Source organism: Haliaeetus albicilla, chromosome 3 (genome assembly GCF_947461875.1).
Source record: "Haliaeetus albicilla chromosome 3, bHalAlb1.1, whole genome shotgun sequence".
In the NCBI taxonomy this organism is placed as follows: Eukaryota; Metazoa; Chordata; class Aves; order Accipitriformes; family Accipitridae; genus Haliaeetus; species Haliaeetus albicilla.
In genome coordinates this window covers 62,502,049-62,526,687 of record NC_091485.1, presented here as the reverse complement: position 1 = coordinate 62,526,687, position 24,639 = coordinate 62,502,049, and the positions used below count along the sequence as shown (strand labels likewise).

At 40.8% G+C, this 24,639-nt stretch overlaps 1 protein-coding gene across 5 annotated transcripts in view; it reads left to right on the top strand.

Moving 5' to 3' along the window:
* SAMD12 (sterile alpha motif domain containing 12) overlaps nucleotides 1-24,639 on the top strand; it is a 178,115-nt gene that overhangs the window by 72,947 nt on the left and 80,529 nt on the right. For 4 of the 5 annotated variants that reach the window (XM_069779949.1, XM_069779947.1, XM_069779948.1 and 1 more), the window contains 2 exons: nucleotides 14,220-14,360; nucleotides 24,518-24,589. In XM_069779949.1, the coding sequence (XP_069636050.1) occupies nucleotides 14,220-14,360; nucleotides 24,518-24,589 (213 nt within the window). The remainder of the gene's footprint in view (nucleotides 1-14,219; nucleotides 14,361-24,517; nucleotides 24,590-24,639) is intronic. The other variant, XM_069779951.1, reaches the window with a different exon arrangement.

The window sequence follows — 24,639 nt, the reverse complement described above, 5'->3', positions numbered from 1 at the left end:
TTTAACTCATTTCTCATTTTAATTACTTCAGGTTTACCGTGCAGCACTTGTTTCTTGTTTTGCCCCTTCCTGCTAGATCAAATCACATTGGGAATGGGAGAATTTTTCTGCCATTTTAAGATGTTGGTGAGGTTCCTCTCACAAGCAGCTCTAACTATTGCTGTAGTCACTGGAAGCCATCCACTGACCTTAGGCTCAGCTGTAGCTCAAATTAGCCTACTTATTGTTGTTAATTAGTCCCTAAACTACAAGCTTTTGGAGACTGAGAGAGTATTTTGGGAAGGTGTTGTTATATTCTTGATTTGCTCCCAAGCTCCCTTCTAGGCATCTGCTGCTGAGCAGCCAGAGAGTGAGCGACACGCACATATCCCGTTACAGCTAATGCAGGACCTAGGTGCAATAATCTGGATTGCAACTGAACTCCTGGATTATCATCCAGAACAGTTCCTTGTGTGGTTGCTGAAAAAGCCTGGAGGTGCCTGAACATCCTATTTCCCTTTTTATTTTAGCCATGAATTTACCTCAATACCTGGAGTTGCTTCCTTATGCGTGCCCCAAATTGTCCCAATCTGAGCAGAAGAGCAGAAGGGAAAGTAAGTCTGGCTTCCCCCTCAGCCTGAGGGATTTCAAATCCTGTCTCCAAGCTAACCACCTGCCTGGGCAGTTGGTGCTTTCCCTGGGATGCACAGAACGGAGGGCCGTGTAATGCCACTGCCGCTGCTGGGACACTCTGGAGTGGGTTCTCTGTGTCTGGTCTTGGAAGCAGGCTGGGAGTTGGCAGAGGTTTGTGCCCTTGCATCTCATGTACAGGTTCCTGAGTGCATTGCAGCAAGATCAGTGCAGCCTTTCCTTGGGAGTCTTGGGGCCCCTGGCTTGGAGGAGGAGGTGGGCTTCAGCACATTCCCCTGGGAGTTTGGAGATGAGGCATCTCCCTCTTTTTGGGAGAGCTCCCTTGCTGCTAGCTGTAGTAGTTATTTTTATAAAAAAGGTCACACAACATCTTCCTGCCTTCATGCACCTTGCAGAGAAAAAATGAGCTTTTATTTTTCCTTGGGAGAGTGAGACCCAAAGCCAGGGCAGGGGTCTGGGCTACATGTTCCATTTGGACCACAGTGCAAGGCTGCAGCCTCTGGTAAGGCTCCTGTATGTTAGTGTTATACTATTATTATTATTATTATTATTATTATTATTGGTCCTGCTGCTATATGCATGGTGGAATGTCTTGCTGAGTCAAATGCATGAGGTACAGGAGGTGGAATTTCAAAAAATAAGGTCTGGATTCTGTTACAGGGACGAGTTGCTTACAAATTAGGTACAATAGGTCATTGCTTAGTTATCTTTTATTTCTGATCCAAAATGACTGTGGACTCACAGTCTTCTACAGGTCAAGTGTAAGTATTAAGTAGGAGGAACGGGCCAGCAGAATAAAATCCTTATGTCCTGATTCTCCTCACAGCTACAGTAATAAAGGCTGGAATAAATGCAAAGGAGCTCTGCAAAGTTTCTTGTACTACTGAACCAGCAATGTAGCAACAGATTAGTGTCTGTATCGGTAAGACTGTGCATGTAATTGAGTAGAGGTAACTCTTCCAATAGGAAAATTATCTTCCCCTAAGTTATAAAATGGGCAGCATAAACTGTAAGGAAAGGGCCCATCAGAGGTGGTGTGTGCAGCTTGACAGGTGCCAGTGTTGTGGTTTAACCCCAGCCAGCAACTAAGCACCACGCAGCCGCTTGCTCACTCCCCCCCACTCATTGGGATGTGGGAGAGAATTGGGAAAAAAAAAAATTAAGTAAAACTCATGGGTTGAGATAAGAACAGTTTAGTAGAGCAGAAAGGAAGAAGCTAATAATGATAATAACAACAATAATAAAATGACAATAATACTAATAAAAGGATCGGAATATACAAAACAAGTGATGCACAATGCAATTGCTCACCACCTGCCGAACGATGCCCAGTTAGTTCCTGAGCAGTGAACCCTCCCAGCCCCACTCCCCCCATTTAATATACTAGACATGACATCACACGGTATGGAATACCCCTTTGACCAGTTTGGGTCAGGTGCCCTGGCTGTGTCCCCTCCCAACTTCTTATGCCCCTCCAGCTTTCTTGCTGGCTGGGCATGAGAAGCTGAAAATCCTTGACTTAGTCTAAACATTACTTAGCAACAAACTGAAAAGATCCATGTGTTATCAACATTCTTCTCCTACTGAACCCAAACCATAACACTGTACCAGCTACTAGGAAGAAAATTAACTCTATCCCAGCCAAAACCAGGACAGCCAGGCTTCTAGTTAAAGCCTCTAAAGAGAAATGGTAATGCAAAAAGTGCATCAGGAGAAGTGTGGCTGATTCTTCCTTCAGGTTAGGAGAGTTGAAGCAGTCTACGGTGCTTAACCTATGAGCATTGTGCTTTTAATTTTCCATTTCTATTAACATGAATTATTAACATCATGAATATTAACACAAAACCTTTCTCAATTTCATTTTTTATTAAAAAATGAAGAGTAAAGCTGGTACAGGCATGGAAGAAGGCACCACTGAAAGCTGCTTGGAGATAACAATGTGGAGCAGGAGTGAGCTAGGGGTACAGATTGGGAAATGCTGTATGTACCTCAGCACTGGCATATGAAAGCTTATTTTAATATTTAATAAAATATTAATTTTGCTCTTTCTTTTTTTAACAAAGCACTGATTGGAAAATCTTACCAGAAAATGTAAGTTCTCAAATTCTGGTCCACTGGAACCTATGATGGCCCACAGAGCTTTCATAATGCGGTACAGTAAGCTGTCTGGTCACATTGTGTAGGTCCTCCTTGCTTCCCACAAGTTTGGCATTAAGAGAAACTCAGAAAATGAATTAAACATGTTCCATATACTACTACTTTGTGTAGGTTTTTGCCTGAATGCTGTATGGTGGTTAATTAAGAAGAAGGGACGGCTTTCCCCAGCATTGCAGAATGAGTGAGCTGGCCCCCAAGATTGCCTTCCGAGGCATTATGAAAACATAAAAGATATTGCATATAAATGGATTGTCTTTCCTCCTCCTTCCATGTATTGCATACTGAAGAATTGTGTCCTTCATGTGTATTTTGCGGTGTAGCACCTTTGGGTTATTGATTGGATTGATTAGTAGCAAATTAGAGCAAGCAGCAATATTTACTGACAATTTCTGTCCCTTGGATGGGGGAGGCAGGCTCCCAGAGCCTGGTCTTCAGCCACGTGAGTGTTTCATACTAGTGCAGTTCAAAGAGCTCAGTGGGTACATTTGTCTATGATGGGAGCAGGTGTTCTTCCTCACTTAATTAAATGGCAGAATTTTTGAATTCACATGTGTACTTCACGGGGCTTGCCCCCTTTGCCGGATGCACACACCAGTTCTCTTTCTAGGCAGAACTGCAGAACCCCTTTTGCTTTAGAAATGTCAGAAGGTAAGACAAGTCTTCTGTGTGATTTCAAGGATTTCCTAATTCCAGTTGGGTTGGGCACTTCAGGAATGAGTGTTGGTTTTTTTGTGTGCATGTGTGTGTGGTTCTTTTTCTTGTGGTAATAAATGATCCTTTTTTTCTGGAAAAAAACTGATTTTTGTAAGGTCCACTATTAGAATTTACAGGAAGGGCTCTTGTTTGAGTTTGCTGTAAAGAGTTCAGTTGATTCTAATGCTTTCCAAATTGTCTTTCCCTTTCGTAATATGTTCTGTGTAGAAGCTGTGCATTATAATATATGAATGTGTGTTTACTCCTGAATAAATTAACAGGAGTTTTGCCAGCAGGCATGACCTAATGTGTTTTTTTTTTTTTAATTAATAAAGAAATGGGATATGTAATGCATAATGGGTTGCACATTGAGCGACATTAGATTAACTAGGAATTGAAGAACTGCATGTCCTGCTGATGGTGGGCAAAATCACTCACTCCATCACAAACAAAAAAGACCTTGAGGCTGTTTATTTGAATAGGCGAACCATAAATCTAGTACACAGATACCAGCAAACAATAGTCCTGGATTTTGTTTCTTAAAAAATACAATGTGTAATATCATAGAAGTCCATATCCATATGTCTTTATGTCTTTATATATAGCTGTAGATAATATATAATTTTGTATGGCCAGGAAGTAGGTTGACAAATGTATATACAACAAGCAATGTGGATTTATAAACTGCCTGCTAAAGGTTTACATTTATCCTTAATTTACTTCGTGGGTCCTATCAGGTCCTTCCTGAGAGCACTAAAAATGGTTGTCTCACATTTTACGGTACATTTGAAAAGTGGTGTAATATGATTTGTGCCTGAATTTATATTTCAGAGGGGAATTCAAGTTATTACTATTTCCTCCTATTAAAATCATCAGGTCCTGAATACATTCAGCTGAAAAACAGGACTGTCTAACAGTCTTTTACTCAAGACTTGTAAGGAATCAATATAGTTCCCATCAGTACAGTAAATTACTTACTGAACCACTTCCAGTAATCATGATGCACAATTTCTCTTTAACCCCTTCCCTTCTCTGGATAGAACCAATATTGTCTTAGAATAAAGTTATTTTGGAATATATCTGTAAATAATTAGACACTGGAGTAATTAATTCAAAATTTGATAACTAAGGCTGTTACTTATCTGTAACGGTTCTGTTTAATATCTTTATCAATGATCTGGACAAGGGGATCAAGTGCACCCTCAGCGAGTTTGCAGACGACACCAAGTTGGGAGGCAGGGTCGATCTGCTTGAGGGTAGGAAGGCTCTACAGAGAGATCTGGACAGGCTGGATCGATGGGCTGAGGCCAATTGTACGAAGTTCAACAAGGCCAAGTGCCGGGTCCTGCACTTGGGTCACAGCAACCCCATGCAGCGCTACAGGCTTGGGGAAGAGTGGCTGGAAAGCTGCCCGGCAGAGAGAGACCTGGGGGTGCTGGTGGACAGCCAGCTGGATATGAGCCAGCAGTGTGCCCAGGTGGCCAAGAAGGCCAACGGCATCCTGGCCTGCATCAGAAATGGTGTGGCCAACGGGACTAGGGCAGTGATTGCCCCCCTGTACTGGGCACTGGTGAGGCCGCACCTCGAGTCCTGTGTTCAGTTTTGGGCCCCTCACTACAGGAAAGACATGGAGGTGCTGGAGCGTGTCCAGAGAAGGGCAACCAAGTTGGTGAGGGGCCTGGAGCACAAGTCTGATGAGGAGTGGCTGAGGGAACTGGGGCTGTTTAGTCTGGAGAAAAGGAGGCTGAGGGGAGACCTTATCGCTCTCTACAACTACCTGAAAGGAGGTTGTAGTGAGGTGGGTGTCGGTCTCTTCGATCAAGTAACTAGTGATAGGACGAGAGGAAACAGCCTCAAGTTGTTCCAAGGGAGGTTTAGATTGGATATAAGGAAAAAATTCTTTACTGAAAGGGTTGTCAGGTATTGGAACAGGCTGCCCAGGGAAGTGGTAGAGTCACCATCCCTGGAGGTATTTAGAAGACATGTAGATGTGGCACTTAGTGACATGGTTTAGTGGTGGACTTGGCAGTGTTAGGTTTATGGTTGGACTCAATGATCTTAAAGGTCTTTTCCAACCTAAACAGTTCTATGATTCTATGATATAAGGATGTGTGGTGCTCCCACACAATTAAAGTATACAATTAAATACTTCCTTGAAAATGTGTGGATGAGTCAAGGAGCAGGAATTGCTTGCTTTATTTGTGGGAGGAGTTGGGACTCAGGAGACTCTCACTTGTGGAGTCAGATATTTGTCTTTAGCATGACTTTTCAAGATACCTGGATGTTGATGAGCTGCTTTGCTGGAAGAAAGTATCTACCAGGGAGAGAGTAAGGGTACTTTTAAAATGCAGTCCCTAAATGAATATTCAAGATCCATGCTCTGTTAACTTTCTTTAAGTATTTTTACATGACTTCACCATTACTGCAGGTTTGTTGTTTTCTTTCAATAGCATGAATCGAACATCATTGTTACTGAGCAGATGGACATGCTTGAGCCTGTGCAGCAGGATGTAGGAGCCCCAAAAGTAGTGGTGGCTGGGGAGAAGCAGCTGGGGGTAGTTAGCTGGGAGAGGTCCTTGGGAAGAGCCAGGGAAAAACTGAGTGCCAGAAAGACATCTCCTAACTTGGTGCATTTTCTGAGACCATTGTCCAGCAGGAGATATATAGCTCAGAGGACTGTGTCAGAATTAAAATAACAGGATATGACAGCATTGTTTGATGGAATACAGAGGGAATTGGGAAAGGCAGTGCTAAGGTGAGATGAAATTATGCCAGTTGAAGTAATCTGAGTTAAATAACTTCACAGATACATTATTGACCACTTAATAAGTTTGTCAGAAACAGACAAATTTAGAAACAAAGTCATGTCTTGGTTGCTGCTAATTTTGTATTTGAAAATGCAGATAAGTTAAAGATTGTGTTGAGTTACTTTTCTTTCATACACTGTTCATACTTGTGGTTCAGAAGTGCGGAGGAAGGGCAGAAAGGTGCAAGAGAACTGCAACCTGAGAGGGGTTTTGTGGAAATAAACTGGTTTTATTGTAGATTTATTGGCAGCAGTAACAGTAGTCATCAATTCCTCTTGTCAGAACTATAAACAGACATGATGTGAAGACAAAGGATGCAGATAATATTCAGAAAGTGCCTTTGTTTACATAGCTGCTTCTGTGAGTTTGATCAGATAGTAATTGACCAGTATGATAGTGTTTTCTTTGAGAAACTTTACTGTAGAGCTGGTCTTATCCCGATCCAGCAAATAATGAATGAGAAAGAGCCAGAAAGTCATCTTATTCTTCTTTGATGGTGCTAACAAATAAAGGCATGTCCACAGCTGGTTTGATAACATCAGCAAATGCCTTCCTGTGCTTTCCTGCACTTCCATTGGAGCCATACTGGAGACATGGGCCTCTCCCATTCCTGTGACTGACCAGAAAGTAATTCATACAGCTCCATGGAGATTTGCTGCATTTGTTAACAGGATGAGAAAGCACAAGAATACTGGCTCTGATGTTGGAGAACTTCCTCAGTTGGAGATCTCTGATATTCATCAAGGTTAAATAGTCTTCTTTGCTCCTTCTGGTCCGTATCATTAGAAACTATTGTTCCCTCTGTTTTATTTCCATATCAGTATCCCTTGTGTCTCCTATCTGTCTAAGCTGGTCCCCAGTTAAGAGTTGTTCATCATGTCAGAAGTACCAGGCAGCTACCAATAGCAATTTTCGGAGCTAATTCTCCTTCACCTAGGCTGGCACCTGCCATTATGCCAGTAGGTAGATCAAATAGCAATTTTCGGAGCTAATTCTCCTTCACCTAGGCTGGCACCTGCCATTATGCCAGTAGGTAGATCAAAAAGCGTTTGCTGCTATGGTAAGTCTGATGAAAAATGAATCCATTTTTACTTTTGAAGCAAGTGAGTCTTCCCTGATTAGTGAGATATTAGATACCTGAAGTGGGGCGAAGAGGGTGGTAGTGCAAGCTGCGGTTTACCTAGAGTCTGCACCAGTCTCAGGGCTAAAATAATTAGTAAGACGAGCCAGATCTAACTGCTTTTGCAAGAAAAGCTATAGATTTGCCACAAGGCATTGATGACGAAGTGGCTGATGTGTCTGGTTGACTAGTGATGACACTGGCACGAGAAGGAGAGATGTGCTTTTAGATTCTCATGTGGAAAGCAGAAAATCTAGAACTGTAGAAGATCTGATGGGTTATCAAGAACAGTGTCATGAAGTCATATCAAGTTTGCTCTTAAAATTTGATTGATTTCTGGTTTGTGCTTCTTCTTTTACAAGATGTTTCTGAACCCAGCGTCCTCAAATGTATTCATATCCATTTGTTCTCTCTTCAACTTAGTTCTTTACTTTAATAGTTCTTCTCTTTGCCTGATGTTCATCTCCCTCCACTGCCATCATGAGGCCCTTTTCGTTCTGTAGGTGGCTATTCTTTTTCTCGCCTCCTCTCATAATTTCACCATTCTTCACTATGAAGTCATAGCCTCTCTCTCTGCTTATTCTTGTTTGAATTCTTCTTTCCCGAGTATATGATGAAAATTTTATGCTTGTGTCTCACCAGCACTTGAACAACGATATTAATGTCTGTGTCTCTGTCATGGAAATTTCTTATTTGGTAAGTCCTAGGAGGCTTGCTTTTTAACCACCAAAATGAAGAGAACCTAACAATCAGCCTGTATAAGCAAGAGCAAAGCTGTGACCAGACCATTTCAAGTAGGAAAACCCAGTGAACTAGAATTATGAATATGTTTCTGCAACTAAAGAGGTAAATACAAAAGCAATATGTTTGAAATTGTTCTACACCAAAACTAGAGAAGCACATTGTTATCAATTAAGTAAGAATATCCTGTTGTGTCAACAACAGTTTAAAATGGTGTTTGCAGCATTTTAGTATAAACTTGAAGAAGTTTTCATCTTGCATAATTTAGGGGCCTGATGAATCCCATGTTCCTGTTTTTCTAGGTTTGTCAGCTGGATCCATCCAGAAATATGATCAAAAGGCATATGACTGAAGTTTAGAAATCATGGAGGCAATAGATAAGCTGAATGTTGAACTGTTAACGAAATACTGCAATGCAAGAACTAGAGAACACTTGAAGCACTTAGTAAGAAATCAATATAAAACAGACAAAATGGGCAGTGAGATTCTGGAATTTGCTACCCCAGGAGGCTGCAGAGGCAGACAGTATCAGGAAGACTAAAAAGACAAATTTATGGGTATCAGGACAATAAGTAGGTGCTAAAAATGCATTCTAATAACCCTAGTATAACAGTTCCAGATGCTGGCACAATACAAAGGGAATGATTTCAGAAAGTAGCCCTCCGAAAAATATCTCTTACTGCCACTCTGAACACAGGGTGAGGTGAGCTGTTGGTCTGGCATTAGACCTTTTTTTAATGTCCTTGTGTTCTCCGCCCTGTTCTTTCTTTCCTAGATTCTGTGTCCCATGGTAAGTAAACTGAGTATCTTCTCTTGGTATTCAGGTGTACCTATCACATTGTACTCAGGAGACAAGATCACCTTTGTTGGCCATATTTCACACACATCATTTTTTCCCACTAGTGGTTTATCATTGTCATCAACTTTAAATTAGTCATAATTTTCTTCAGGGTTTTGTGTGAGACCAGCCTTTTACTGACTATCTGCTTTCATTTCCTTGTATTTCTTCAGTTCTTTCTACATGTTTATTAAGTCCTTTCTTACCTATTCATTCACCTCCATTACAAGTGTACTTTCAAGGCTTCTCACTGGTGTCCCTCTAGATGTCTGTGAACTGGCAGTTGGTGCAGCTTCACAGACTTGGGGAGAAGAGCAGTAGGCTATACCGGTCCAGGGAGGTACGAGCATTTCTGATTAGGTACAGCAGACTGTGCCACGTTCCTTGCTCTCGGGCCAGTGCCAACCTCACTGGACCAATGCTTATACTCATATTAATGTTCTGTGGCGTGCAATGTTTCTCCCTCCATTCAAATTTTCATCTAATCCCGGCTTGATCAAATGAGATCTGCAGCAGCTAAGTCATATTAGAAAAAATTAGGCCATCAATCCATTATTAAGCTGGAAAGTATTTCATATTCTGTGTCTGCCCTCAGGGTGTCTCAGAACATTCCACGGCTGATCTGTCCTGAGTATGAGAGGGCTGGGGTTTAGGTGCTAAAAGATGCGTACAGATACTGAGGGAGTTGTGTTTTTTTTTAAAGCATTTGGTTTCCAGCCTTGCAGTTAGCTGGAGCCAAGGTGTAGGTGTTTGAGACTGCGATCTTTATGGTTCTGTTGGTCAAGGTGCTTTTGAAAAAATTATCCTGGTCTCTTCTATGCATGTAGCCACTACATCTAAGAGGTAGCACCAGTTCTGTAGCATTGGGAAATTTTCCTGAGATGTAGGTAAAGTTCCTTTACTTGTGTCCTAGCAAAGGTCAGTGTACACTCTTAGAAAATGTTCCATTTGTTACATGTTCTGCTCTTGATAATATATTCTATCCAGCACTCTCTGAAAATTAAAAATCTATCCCCAATTTTTACTGTATAGCTCTCTCTCTGTTTTAACCATGATTCTTGCCAAAATGACCATCTTTTGTATATGCTTATTAATTTCCTTCATTAATCTTCTCTTTTTCAAAGAAGATAGATCTTTATCTTTCATAGAATCACAGAACAGCTGATGTTGGTAGGCACCTCTGGTGATCATCTAGTCCAGCCCCTTACTCAAAGCAGGGGCAACTACAGCAAATTGCTCAGGACCTTGTTAGTCAGGTTTTGAATGCTTCCAAAGACAGAGACTCCACAACCTCTCCAGACAGCTGGTTTCAATGTTCAATAAACCTTACAGAGGTCTTAGCACCAAATGATAACTCTTTCAGATATGTACAGCACAGGAAGCAAGACAGTGAAGCATCCAAAATCATTGTCAAGACCTTGGCCTTAGTAACTAAGTGGCTTTGGAGACTGATTTAGGCATTAGTGATATCTTTTCAAAGGCATGACTTAGTACCAGAATAAAAAATTACTCCAGTTCTGACTTGGATGTTGTTATTCTGAGTGTTGAGGGGGAAGAAAGTATGGGGAAGACTGAATTTTCTTAGTTCAGGTCACTTACTGCATTCTTGAAATGCCACATTTGGATGTTTGCCTTCCCGCCTCATCACTGCCTCAACATGTCACGTTGGATTTGGTGCAAGAAAGAGTTAATTAAAGGCAACTTGTGCAAGCTGCTGCAGATAGTATGCGTCAAAGCATTTTTTCCAATGGCATTGTGCTTTGAGCCTAAGCTGCAGAGGAACTTGCATGCCAGGAATTGAAAAGAGACCCCTCTGTTTTGTGCACACTCAACTTCCAAAGGCAGTGTCTGGGGTAGAAAACCGATTTGAATATGAAATAAAGAGTTGCCCAGAGGAATCAAAGAGTAATGACTACATCCATGGCCAAAAAGAGGCGGAGGGCACTGGATGAGAGGCATGGCCTCTGTCTGTCCTTTCATATTACTGTTGCTGACTCCTTGCCCTAAGATGACATGCATGTTGGCACTCTCTAAACTGATGATTTGTTTATTTTTTGTTTGCTTTCAGTTGCTAGATTGACATTACAGACCATACTCTTGGACTGCTGTACTTCCTTTATAAATTGCTTTAAGATGTTTTAGTGTGATAAGACGATATAAAAATTGAAGTCATTATTACTATCTGTATCACCAGGGGAATTGGACAGCTGACATTGATCTGTAAGAGACTGATTTCCATATTTTGTTATTACATTAACCCATAGAATTCTTCTTGTTTATGATTTCAAAGAAAGTTTTCCTAACCAAAAAGTCATCCTCTGTAGTGTATAGTGCTTGAGAGACGTGGAAGGGCAGAAAATATGTGAACCCTGTCATTTTTTATCTGATCAATAACATCTTGCTTTGTTAATGGTAATATCCCAGTATTTTACATTGCATTGTATCAAGATCCCACTAACCACTTCACAGAACCACTTGTGAGTGAAATCTAGCAGTTAGTGAGGGGTATACCACTAACTGCTTGGTTTGGGGCAAATATTATGCACCCCTTTAAATTCTTGGCATTTATCTTAAATTTTTTAATTAAAATAATCATAAAAAGTCTGTACTCCTTGCTGTTTTGTAAGGAAAGAGATTGAATAAGGGCCTTATCTTCCTGCGTTGAGTAACACTTTATGATGAGCTAAATTGTACCATTCATCCAAAAGCCAGAGTAATGGTAGCACAGAGGCTGCTGTGTTGCAGAGGGAGTAACTTGCTCTTTGCTATCTTCTTTTGGTTTCAGAATAAAGCCTGAGAAATCAAAGAAGGGATTTTTAATAATTAAAAAGTGCTTACAGTCATGTCGTGATTTAACCCCAGCTGGCAAATAAGGACCACACAGCTGCTCACTTACTCCCCTCTGGTAGGATGGGGGAGAGAATCGGAAGAGTAAAAGTGAGAAAAACTGTGGGCTGAGATAAAGACGGTTTAATAGGTAAAGCAAAAGCCATGCATGCAAGCAAAGCAAACCAAGGAATTCATTCACTACTTCCCATCGGCCGGCAGGTGTTCAGCCATCTCCAGGAAAGCAGGGCTCCATCACACGTAACGGTTACTTGGGAAGACAAACGCCATCACTGCGAACGTCCCCCCTTCCTTCTTCTTCCCCCAGCGTTTGTTGCTGAGCATGACGTCCTATGGTCTGGAATGTCCCTGTGGTCAGTTGGGGTCAGCTGTCCCAGCTGTGCCCCCTCCCAACTCCTTGTGCCCCCCCAGCCTGCTCGCTGGTGGGGTGGGGTGAGGAGCAGAAAAGGCCTTGGCTCTGTGTAAGCACTGCTCAGCAATAACGAAAACATCCCTGTGTTATCAACACTGTTTTCAGCACAAATCCAAACCACAGTACTATATCAGCTATTATGAAGAACATTGACTGTATCCCAGCAGAAACCAGCACAAGTCAGAACTAGAGGAGTTAGAAAGTTGAGTCTGTTTAAAAAAGTGAATCAAACAACATGCCATTTTCAAAGGTAGTATCAATGTAGCTCCAGTGTGATTTGCTGGTATTGGCCAGGGCACCTTTGGATAGCAAATGCTTATACTGGGAATCAAGGGTCAGCAGAGTGCTGCAAGGCACTCCTCACTGTACTAGCTCACAGTAGTGGTGAAGACCAAAGAAAGTAAGTTTTGGGTTTGTTCCTAAGGTAAAGCTCTGCTTGATACTTTGGTTCTCTGCTTGGTTCAAATACTTCCTTAGTGTTGGCTCAGCCAGTGTGCTGCCTTCCTCCTGTTATTTACAGCATACCTATCCCCAAAAGATGGAGTCAGAGTTCCGCTATCAAAATCTGGGGAGTGTGGATTGTTTGATTTTTTTAACATCTACAATCCGCGTTGGACCGTGGTTCACTATTACCCTAGTGGTAAAGTGTTGTGGTTTAACCCCAGCCAGCAACTAAGCACCACGCAGCCGCTCACTTACTCCCCCCGCACCCAGTGGGATGTGGGAGAGAATCGGAAAAAAAGTAAAACTCATGGGTTGAGATAGGAACAGTTTAGTAGAGCAGAAAGGAAGAAGCTAATAATGATAATAACAACAATAATAAAATGACAATAATACTAATAAAAGGATTGGAATATACAAAACAAGTGATGCACAATGCAATTGCTCACCACCTGCCAACCAATGTCCAGTTAGTTCCTGAGCAGTGATCCCTCCCAGCCCCACTCCCCCCATTTAATATACTAGACATGAGATCACATGGTATGGAATATCCCTTTGGCCAGTTTGGGTCAGCTGTCCTGGCTGTGTCCCCTCCCAGCTTCTTGTGCCCCTCCAGCCTTCTCACTGGCTGGGCATGAGAAGCTGAAAAATCCTTGACTTAGTCTAAACACCACTTAGCAACAAACTGAAAACATCCATGTGTTATCAACATTCTTCTCATACTGAACCGAAACCGTAACACTGTACCAGCTACTAGGAAGAAAATTAACTCTATGTCTCAGCTGAAACCACAGACTGGGAGTGATTGCCTGCAAAGACCATAGGCTCCTTGTAGTTGGGCAAATGTCTTTTTATAGTTGGGCAAACATCTTTTTCAGGAATGATTTAGATATAACTGATAGTGTGAAGGGAAATGTCTGGCTCTTTTTTCTGTTTTGATGTGATAGGTTACTGTTGAGAGGGATTTGGAAGGCTGGACCACAAAGTACAGGGGCCTCCTGAGAAGTGGTGCTGTTACACTATAGGCATATCTATACACTATAGACATAGCTATTCTATGATTCTATATCTGAAATGCAACAATATTCATCCTCAGTATATCTTAAATTGATTGAATTGGTGAAATTCACTTTCACTGGTTGTTTCTTGACAGTAATATAGTTGCTTGAAAATAGGTGAGGGTCTATTTAGGCACCTGGACCAATTGTAGACTTACAGGGGATATCCCACCTGTGGGAGACCTGCTGGCACTTAAGAACAGCAATTGGTTGTCTAAAATGGCACAAGATACCTATTTTAGGTGCCTAAATGTCTCACAAAGCCCCAAAACAATACAGAAAATCAAAAGAAAAGAGAGGAGTGGAACATTGATCTCTGACAGTAAGGAAGTACCTAACTGATGAAACAATAACCTCTCAGACTGAGGTATTTCAGGGCTGAGAATTTTTTCTGCAGCAAATTATCCTGTCAGAGTGAGAATATTGCATTAGTGGAAATCCTTGGGTGATTTTTCTTCTTGCTGTTTGCATCCAGGCCGTGCTTTGCTGAGGCTTACTGACAAAAAGCTTGAACGAATGGGCATTGCCCAGGAAAGCCTGCGACAGCACATTCTGCAGCAAGTCCTTCAGCTGAAGGTGAGAGAAGAAGTCCGAAACCTCCAGCTACTTACACAAGGTATGAAAAATAATTTTGATATGGACAGTTATTGAGATCAGGTGGGAGAAGTTTGCCTGAGGGCATAAAAGGTGACTTGACATTCTCCCACAAGAAATGGTGCATGAAAATGTCTCATAGATTCCACATGCTTTCCAAGGTGGGAACAAAAGGTAAAATAATGCATAAATAAATAGAGATGTTCAGCTGCATGATGAATAGGCTCCATCTACAGCTTGATGGTAGTCTTACTTAACTGTCTGCTTACTAAGATGAAAATAATTACATATAAAGGGCACAAGTAGTGAACATGCTGTCTTTACAGACATTGTACATTTTGCATTAATTGTTTACTTTCAGTGTTAGATAAAAGAGTAATCTCTGTAACCTGTTTTATGGTAAGAGCTGTCAGTGGAAAATTACCTGTTAGACTCTGTTATTTGCAGATGGCTGATTCCTTTTATATGTTGGAGTAATTTCATTGACTTGAATAGAGTTGCTTCTAATTTATGCTGCTAAGAAAATGCAAAACTGGGCTCAATATGGAGATCTTGGTTAGAAGGCAGGGAAGAAGGAGTAACAAAAGAGCTCGTACATATTTCCAGATGAGGTTAAGATGGTTTATGATGACTTGTGTTATTAGCTCTCTATTAAGATTTTTTAACAGCTGTGGTAACATGGAAGAAAAGCAATCATTGTGGCAATAGTGTAAAGGAACATTTAGAGATTCTTTACTATGTATCTGCAATACTTTCTCGATGTTAAATGTTGTTTGGTAGTCCAGTGAGATAGCATAAGCCACATACTTCTGTGGTGTTTTGGTTCAGTGCCTGTTATATGTCACACCATATGAAAAAAATAGTTCTTTGGTACACGCAGTGTATTTTTAACAAAATGTCCTTCACACATGACATTATGTTCCTGATTAAGCCTTGCTCACTGTGTTTGGGAAAAAACTCTCTGGTTAGTTGAGTAAGCTGCATTTTATCTGAAAGAGCTGATGTCTCAACTGAATTGTTCCTTCAGGCTTTGTGTCATGTGGATTGTGATGAGGAGCTTTAGGGCTTCTTCATTTTGCCATGATCTGTGAATATAAGCTCACCTTACCTTGTGTCATGTCAAAGGCAGTGCAGATGCTGAAGCATCAGTGTCTTCCCCAGATGTTCAGAACTGTTCCTTTTCCCTTCATCCCTTCATCCTTTCCTCCGTTATTCCTACATCCTTTTCTTCAGTGTTGGCTGGGTTCTCTCTTCCCCTACATGTGGAGTGTTACTTGAGAGTTTGCCAGACTGCAAAGTTCTGGTCATCAACCATCACTGGTTTAGGCCTATTGACAGAAGTTGGGATTTTACTGATATGAGACCCACTAGCTATAAATTTGGGTCAGTTGATCACTGCCGTCCAGCTACATTTCTCCATAAACCTGTATTTGGCATTGAAAGCTATGTGTTTCCGGGCTTCTCCTTTATTGTTTCTCTCTGCTTCCTCTCTGGACACATCAGCTGGTTTGTAAGTCATGATCAGTCAGACAGTGGCGACTGCCATTTCAAGGAATTCAGGGAAGCAGCCTTTGAGATTTATTCCTTGCCCATGCAGTTGAGGATACAATTTTTGGACTTTTGATAAGAGGGTGAATAAACACATGCTGGATGATGAAGGCCAGGCTGGTGATAGATGCATGGATGTGTGTTTAATGTAGTCTCTCTCTGCCATGTAGAGAGAACATTGTTATTTAGTCTGATAAAACATTCCCCTATGCAGCAGAGCTGTGTTAATTGTATGATCCCAGAGCAGGGGGACAGTGAGTGATAGAATGACAGCGGTATTCCTACCCCTTATCGCCTCATTTACACCAAGGTGGAGTGTGTGTCTGTTGAAAGTGCTTGTTTGCAAGTACTGAGGTTAAGATACAATTTCTCAACTACAGTGCAGTCTGTAAAGCTGTATGTATGTCAGTTGTTCTCCGAAACGGGTCCTGTCTTCTTGCCCAGTTTCTTCAAACTGTGTCTGCTCATATTCTTATTATGGCTTATACGTTTCTAATCCAGGTTGTTTGTTACTGGAATCGCTTTCTGTAAGTGCTTTTCTGTTTTGGAGAACATTTGGAGAACATTTTTTCTCTGAAAAGTAACACATTTGCTTTCAGTTTCTGTCTTTTGGAAATTCCACTTGCAAAATGCAGGTCACAGCGTAGCTTTTGCTATTGCTACACTGTGCTTTGCTGTCCTCCAAAAAGAGGGGGAAAAAAGCCCTCTTCTGTCTGTCAGTGCACAGCTCAGGAGATCATTAGGGGAAAGAAGCCATTAAAACCCCTTTCTGAATTAATTTAGCACACAAGCTGGGTTGCAAGCAATGAGGTCCTAATTCAGAGCCCATTGACGTCAGCAAAAAGACTTCCCCTGACTTTAGTTCATACCCCAACTGAAGGTGGAGCGAATGGGGAAAGATTTTAAAAAAATTATGCAATACTTAACAGATATTTTAAGTGGTTTTGTGTTCTGTTGTCTACAGATAAAGTTAACCTCATTTTAAAAACTCAGTAGAGAGCTAGCATTCTTTTCTACTCCTGTTTCAGAAAATGACTTAAAACTGTTTCATTCTTCTTCGTTCAGGACACACCATCCAGTCTGTTCTGGGGATCTTAAAGCCAGAATAGTACGTGGTTGTGTAATTGAAGACTTGTCTTGAGTTTTAGGAAGACTTTTCTTTGGAGTAAGAACTGTCTGATTGAGGCTATTATCAGCAGAAACACTATTCCAACCTCCGCTAGGATAGAAGGGCACAGGCCCAACTACTGATCTGTGCTTTTTTCCAGACTTGGTGATGTTGAGGAACTAATTTGACAAAATATCTTCCAATGTCTCTTGGGGAGAGCTGCACGCTGTTGGAAACATCATTATTGTACTGTTATCACTGTAAGCCTGAGTTGAAAGATCATTTTTAAAAAAAAGTCTCACATAACTACACAGAGAAGTTATTTTGAGATTTTTCAATGTGAGTTCTGCTTTTGGCTACCATAGAAGAGACTGTCCTCAAAGTGGTAGAACAGTGCTATGTGTGATTCTGAGCAAAGTATCCATAGACAGCGATCTGCTAATAAGGCTGCGCTTCAGAAGCATTTTTGGATTTAGACTAAATGATACCTGCATTTAAGATGATGTTGGGCCCTCTCCTAAGCTACTCTCTGAGTTTCATACAGGGCACAGTGCTACTTGAATACATTGTCAGACCACAGAGTGTGACAAATTTTCTTCAAAAAAAGTATTTCTCCTGCTAGCAAAATGTGTTAGAATAAAGCCTTATGCTTCGTTGAAAATCATCACAGCTGTTGGTACCTGTTGAAATTATTTCTTCAGTAAGTTTTCTACTCATCCTGCAGTGGTGCTTAGCTACTGAAAAACATACATGCTCAGTGATAACCACAATAAAACCGTTTTTTTTCCCTCCTTCAATTTTGAAAATAGTCCCATTCAAAACCTGTTATAGTACCCTAGCACTGTATTCTTCCAGGAGGGGAACTAGAGGGCCTTCAAAGGTGCATCTCATCTTCTAAGGAAACATGAAGTAAGAGCCATGTATTCTAGTGATGGATCGTTCACTGGCTTTTAGAGGAACCTTGTAACAGAAACATTGCCTTCAGGGTCCATGTGGTGAGTAAACCAGGACCATGAAACTGTCCCTAGCTGAAATGTGTTATAAGGATTTTTATAGCATTATCAGCCTCTTGATACTAGAGTAAAGGCAGGCTTGATCAGAAATTGAGCTGTTTGGCACTGAACCCTCCCGGGCTGTCAGAAACATGGTGCTACTTCCTGTTCACCTTATCTACTTCTTCCCTGTGAATGTTGAAGGTGGGAGGAACCATTCCAGCTTGCATCACTGCATGTGAGGAGATTTGTTGTCATTTTCCATAATCAAAGCCTTGAAGTACTAGACTCACTCCCATCTTCTGAATTCCTGCATATGAAGACCTTCGCTGCTGTGGTGGCTCCAGTACACAGCATGAACGATTGGGACTTACACACCTGCCTAAAAAGGGACTTGAGTGGTCAGAAAATTTGAGAACATGGGACCTTGCAAAGCGCAGAACTGGAAGGTCATTTGGAGTTAAGATTATTGCAGCTTGCTGTCCCCCTGCTGTGTAGGCTTTATGGATACTGAGGTATCTGAACTGCTGTTGCCTACTGTCCTTCATGTCCCTTGAAGAATTGTTGCTTGAGAACAGCACATTTCTTTGTCATCCCTGTAAAGAAGTCAGAACAACTGAGGTTTGTGATAGAGGGTCATCCTGTTACACTTCCAGGATGTACTATTTTCTTTCCTGGGTACATTCTGGACTCAAGGTTTTGGCACCCGAGGAATCATGAGTTCCTTCCGCCAGAAATACTTTCTTGTATGTTAAAAACAGCAGATGTTGCCTCTGCGAGCACTCCAGGTAGGCAGTGTGTTCGCCTTCCCAGGCAGCTGGCAGGGGAAGTGCGTAACAGTTGGGGAATCTCAGTTTCATGTCCCTGTGGTGGCGTTCAGAGGCGTGCGGCTTTTGAAATGTTGACTGTCCTCTTACCAGGCACCCGTTCTTTTGTTTTCATTGTCTTGACCTCACCTTTTTCTTTTCCCTAACCCTGAAGCTTCTAGCTAGTCAGGAAGGGCCTTTCTTCTTATAGCACAAATTACTATGCAAATGTTTCTTGCATATGCTACATACATGGCATCTATCCAAGGCACAGAAAAAAGCAGTTGATACTTCAGAAGAGCTTCAGCAAACTTAATTCCCTGCTGATTTCCTTTGCTCTGTGCTCCTGTTATGCTCTAAAATCTCTGAGAGACCTTGTAAGTTGAACACAAAGTATGGCATGGAAACACTGTCAGAAATTACCTAAAAGTAGTGGTTTATCCCTTTTCATAGCATCAGAACTGTGTTCCAGGACTCAACATGCTAAATTGCCTGATTATAGGTAAAGAAATCTTTACCTTCATCTCTATGTGGGTTTATTTTCACTGTATGTCCATATCTCTTTTACTTCTTTCCATTGTATGTCCTTTTTTCCTGTACCACTGTAGGAATCATAGCACTTGTACTTAACACTGCTCTTCCAAGACTGTGAAATGACTTTGCTACGATCCGTTAGACTACAAAAGAGCAGGTTTTGTTGTATTTTTCCCACTCACAGTCAAGGACATTTTCGGCACTTACGGAGGACGTGGGCTCTGGAGTCTAAAACCATGGTTGTTCCTGAGAGGTTTTTCAGACTTTAGGCACTGTTAAGACTTCTGAAAATCATTTTTTTCAGGTTACAAGTATGCACTGAGGGGTTCTCTATAGTTTTCATTTGTTTTAGCTGAAGCAGAATATCGTATTTGGAGTGTGTATTTGAGCGCAGATAAAATGTTTGAAATACATGCATCAGTGACGATAAATATCAAATTCCATCTATGGCATCAGTTATTTGAATTTCATGTGCCTGGTTTCTAACGTGAAGAATATACTTTGCAGTGCAATCAATGGTCCCTGGTAGACCACTGAATTACTATGGTTCTGTTAGTTACCTTTTAGCTATTGCTCTGATGCTAATACATATTCATACCAAATAACTGAGTGATTCAGCTGACAGGTAAAATAAGTTCCAATACACTGGACAATACATTGTAATGCACTCTGGATAGGTTTAGCACAGAATTGTCCTTCAATATCCGTAGTATATTAGTTTGGAATATGAATAAGGAAACATGTATGCAACTATGAAATTTGTATTGATGAACTTCTATGGCAAGATTTTAGCTGTATAATATTATGATGTGCTTGCATTTTTATGTGTTTCTATAAATAATACTGCAACTCAGTCTACTGGGAATGTAGTATTAGCTGTTTTGTATGATTGCAAGGACACGATTGCAGTTGTCTGGTTTTCTTATTATTTTATTAATGTTGATTTTTTTTTTTCATTCCTGCTTTTCAAATTTCTCAGAAGCCAGTCTACTGGAAAATTTGGTCTGGAAAGTTTAGTCCTTCTGAGCTAATGCATACCCAAAACTGTCTTACATATTTGATGAATAGATGTTACATACACACACACACACACACATACATATATGTAAGTATTTCCCCTCTTGTGTAAACTGGAAAGAGAAAAAACAGTTTTGCTCAAAGTTTAAAAAAAATTTAAAATATTGCTGTTTGTGTTGCAGCCAGTCATGAGAGACTTTCAACTGAATAGGAGAGTTTTGAGCAGTCAGAGGCTGTGATTTAACAACAGCTGTTTGTGATCAGTGCCAGTAGAAATCACTTGTTTTCACCCAGCCAAAAAGAACAAGCTGGTGAAAGGGATTCCAGGAATAGGTACAGTCTTTCACACAGAGTTTAAATAAATCAAGTCCACATATTGTAAGATGGTGCCATTTACAATGTAACATATTTGTCATTTCTAAGGAGATTTTTCCAGAAATCAGACATAGAATAGAATTAGGGATGGTAGTTGTTTTATATAAGAATTGAGGAAATTGCAGCCCTTACTATACTTCTGACCCCTTAGAAAGTACATAGAAGTGTTGACTGCTGGGCTTCTGGTTCAAAACCTGGCTGTCTTCATCAACTAACACCTTTATGGTCAAACTGAGTGGCTAGCATTGGAAATAAGAAGATAAGAAATGCCATTCTTGTTTGGATCCATATCCCTCTGTCCCAGTACTCTGCCTCTGACCGTAGCAGATGTTGTTTAGGCAGAGCTCAGAATCCTGGCCCCGCTCTGTGGTCCCATCTCCCTGGGCTCCCCAGCATCCAGAATTGCTGCATTAGGAAGAGTACTTCCCTGCCTAATTCTTTTGGTATCCATTGAGGATCTGTCTCATTCTGTCATGAAAAAAGTTGTTCACAGTGAGTGTTTTTACAAACTAGAATATAGTCACTGGCAGCCTCAGTGGTGCCAAAAGTGCCAAAGATTAACTGGGCGTGCCTTCATTTGGGTATCTTCTGCCTTCCACAGAGACTCTAAGCAATCCTACTATCGTGTGCATGCAGTAGTAGCTACACATCCTCTCTATTTCAGGTACACCAGTCACACTTTAGATGCATCAGATGAATTGTGCCTGTTGCTCTCCATTGATTATTACAGAAGCTCAGGATGGCTGCCAGATGTATATGTCTACATGGTAGATGACTAAACTTAGGTGAGATCAATTCCCACTCCCTATGCCTAGATGTAAACTCCTACGCTGAAAAAAGTTGGTCTGAAAGCTGGATGAATTGCCCTCTTCTTTGGTAACACCATCTTTCTCATTTTATGAAACTGGTGTTGCTGACGCCTGCATGGATGCATTCTGTTTGCAAAGTGTTTCACCATATTGGCACTTCTAACAAACATGAAAGTCACTTAAAGCCTTTTTGAAAATGTAAAATAAAGTTTTGCTGTTTTGAATCCCTGAAGGTGAACGTTGCCAAATAGTTCAAAAGCATTTTTCTTCCTGTTGTTACTAGCATTTATGGCCTGTGCAATAAAGGTTTATAATTACTGGAAAGATTCAAGGGAGGCGGGAGAAAAACCCTCTCCTTTTTATGCCTTTATAAAGTTGCTTTTCTAAGTTCTGTAAAAAGAACCTGTTTTATTTAAGAGCTTCTCTTTTTTGTTCACATTCTTTAAAAGCCTTTCTGTAATGTAATTTTAAAAATGAATGTGGTTCTATTCAAATAAAAGTTTACTCTTAATGGCTTTTATGCTTCATATGATAGAGCACCTTCATTTACTTAGTTATACATAGGCAGTCAGCAGTGTTATGAACTGTTTCTTTATTACTAAGCAGTATGCAGATCTCTGGCATCTTCCACAAAGGAAAGGGTGGATTTTTTAAAACTCTTTATTTGACATGATCATAAAGCATGGGTACTAGCCCAGTGTTTTATGACATGCTCAAGTATGATTAATAATTTTAACTATGCTGGTTCCCTCTTAAGATCAATATTATAGAATTTTTCCAGTCACTATTTGAATGGATTTTAATTGAAATTGATTCCCTATAAAATAATAAATTGAAATGTATTAACAATGATCTTGTGGTCCTTGACGCTAAGGAGTTCTGAATTCTAACAAAATTCTGAACACTTTTCAAAAAATACCTGATTTTCCTCTATGCAGCCTAAGTACTCATAAAGCACCTGTAATTTTTTTTTAAGTGCTAATTCCGGCAGATGACAGCATAAATAAAGCAGCCTTAATTTGCAACATGAATGTGAATGGGAATGTGGCAGGGAATTGCTGTTTTTAAAAAAAGTATTTTTCTGTTTGCAGTTCAGCTACAGCTGTGTTGTGTGATCCTAAAATTTAAATATATACTGTTATGCATAGTGATACCTTCGAAGTTTTTATCAGTAAAAGTACCTCCCAGTCACCTGATTTATTAGAAGTTACCTGTACAAAGCAAGGATACATTGAGAAAATCTGCAGTGAGTAGCTCTGTAAGAAATTCAGTGTTTTTCCAGAGGTATCATCTGTAAGGGCATTGAGTCAGTCTTCAACTGTTTTTCTCATTGTCAGAATGACGAGTGGAGTTTTAAGCAGTACGTACATGGCAATGGCACACAGTTCTGAAGCTCGTCAACCACACTAAGGTTTCATCCACATCCTAGAGCTTATTCTCAGTTATGCTTATCCGCATCGTTAAAAAAGTAGTTGGTTGACATACATTTGGCTTGTACAATGACTTCCACCTGAAGACAACCTGATTAGAAAATAGCCAGGCTCAGGAATGCGCACATCATTTTATATCCAGACAGCCTGGTATAAAATGTCAGGACTCTGACCTTGGCATACTCATTCAACCACACAAGAGGGCCAGAGCTCTCATCCTCAAGAACTGTAGGGATAAGCATGTTGGAGACTTTTGTATGTGAACAAAAAGGCATGTCAAGGTTCCCCTTCAAGCTTGAGTGCAGTCTGAAGGCATATACATTGACATGGTCTTAGAGTTTTGAGTCCTTTCCACTAGAAATAGGATTTGGATCTTCCCAGTCAGTTCATCTGGGATACCCAGCTGCCATCAGCTGGCATTTGATGATGTGAGGTGGAGTCGAAGCAACTCCAGCACCTGGGCCTTGAAACAAGTAGTTTTGCCATATTCTTTCATTCTTTACTGAGACCAGTTGGGGGGCTTACTGTTGGTAATGTCAGCTGGCAGACTCTGAAGTTTACTTCTTGGCTTTTTTGTGTTGAGAGAACACTGATATGTAGGACTTCAGGAGCTGCATTTTGAGAGAAAGACCTGAAAGAAAAAAAGGTCTTGCACAGCAAAAAGAGGAGGTTCTTACTAACTGATTATGCCTTTGTTCAGGGAGCAGTAATGCAAAGCTTCTGTTGTTAAAATTTACTCTCCAAAGTCCTCTAAGCTGTATTGTTCTTGTTTTCTTTCCTCTTCGGCATACGTCAGAGGTAGAGATGGAGAGGGAAGGATAATCACATTTCCTTCTTTCTTTAAACTGTTAGGTCATTCCAGTCTTCCTGAGAAATAGAGGAAAGCCTTCTTTCTTACTCTATTTCTTTTTGTGTTTCATTCCTTTAAGAACTCCTGAGTAACTGAGGATGGTTGTTAAAGTTGAGCCAAGAGATTAGTATCTCCTGCTCTAGTTTTCCTTTGTTAATTTTCCTTTAGCCTGTGTGTTTAAAGGGCTGATTAGGCTACAGTTGTTTGGTGAGGAATTTATTTAGCTTGTTCCAGAGAGTGTAGCTATGTGAAACACTTTTCAGCCATTCCTTGTGATTTTCTGTCATAAGGTGCCAAGATGGTCCAGCCATATTTAAAGAATCTTGGATGCCAGAAGGAGCAATCAGCATGATCTTAGACAATGGACTGGCTTTTAAAAGCGTCAGGCAATAAGGATGCAGATAGACCTTTGAAAATTCCCTACGCTGATCACGCCCACAGTGTCACAGAAGTTATAGTTCTTGGTGCAAACTTTAAAGACTTTGAAGCAAACAAACTATATTTCAGATGAAAGGGACAGGAAAGAGGAAGGGAGGGATAGTCCTACCTCTGAAGCTCCACTGACAAATCAGTTGTCACCTGGGTAGTTTCTGAATGTGTCTTTCTCTAGACTCAAGAATTGCTTTAATGCGTCCAGCAGTGCAGCTGCCATCCATTCTGTTACAGGTGTTGACTGTGACACTAACCACTGATATTGTTGACTTTTGTAGATCTCTACTTAAACCTGGAGCATGGTTGTTTGAGGGTCATAGAAAAGCAGCCAGCCCTTACAGCCCATCAAGGTAACGAATGGCTTTTTGCTGGGATGTATCTTCATAAAATGAGATATCTA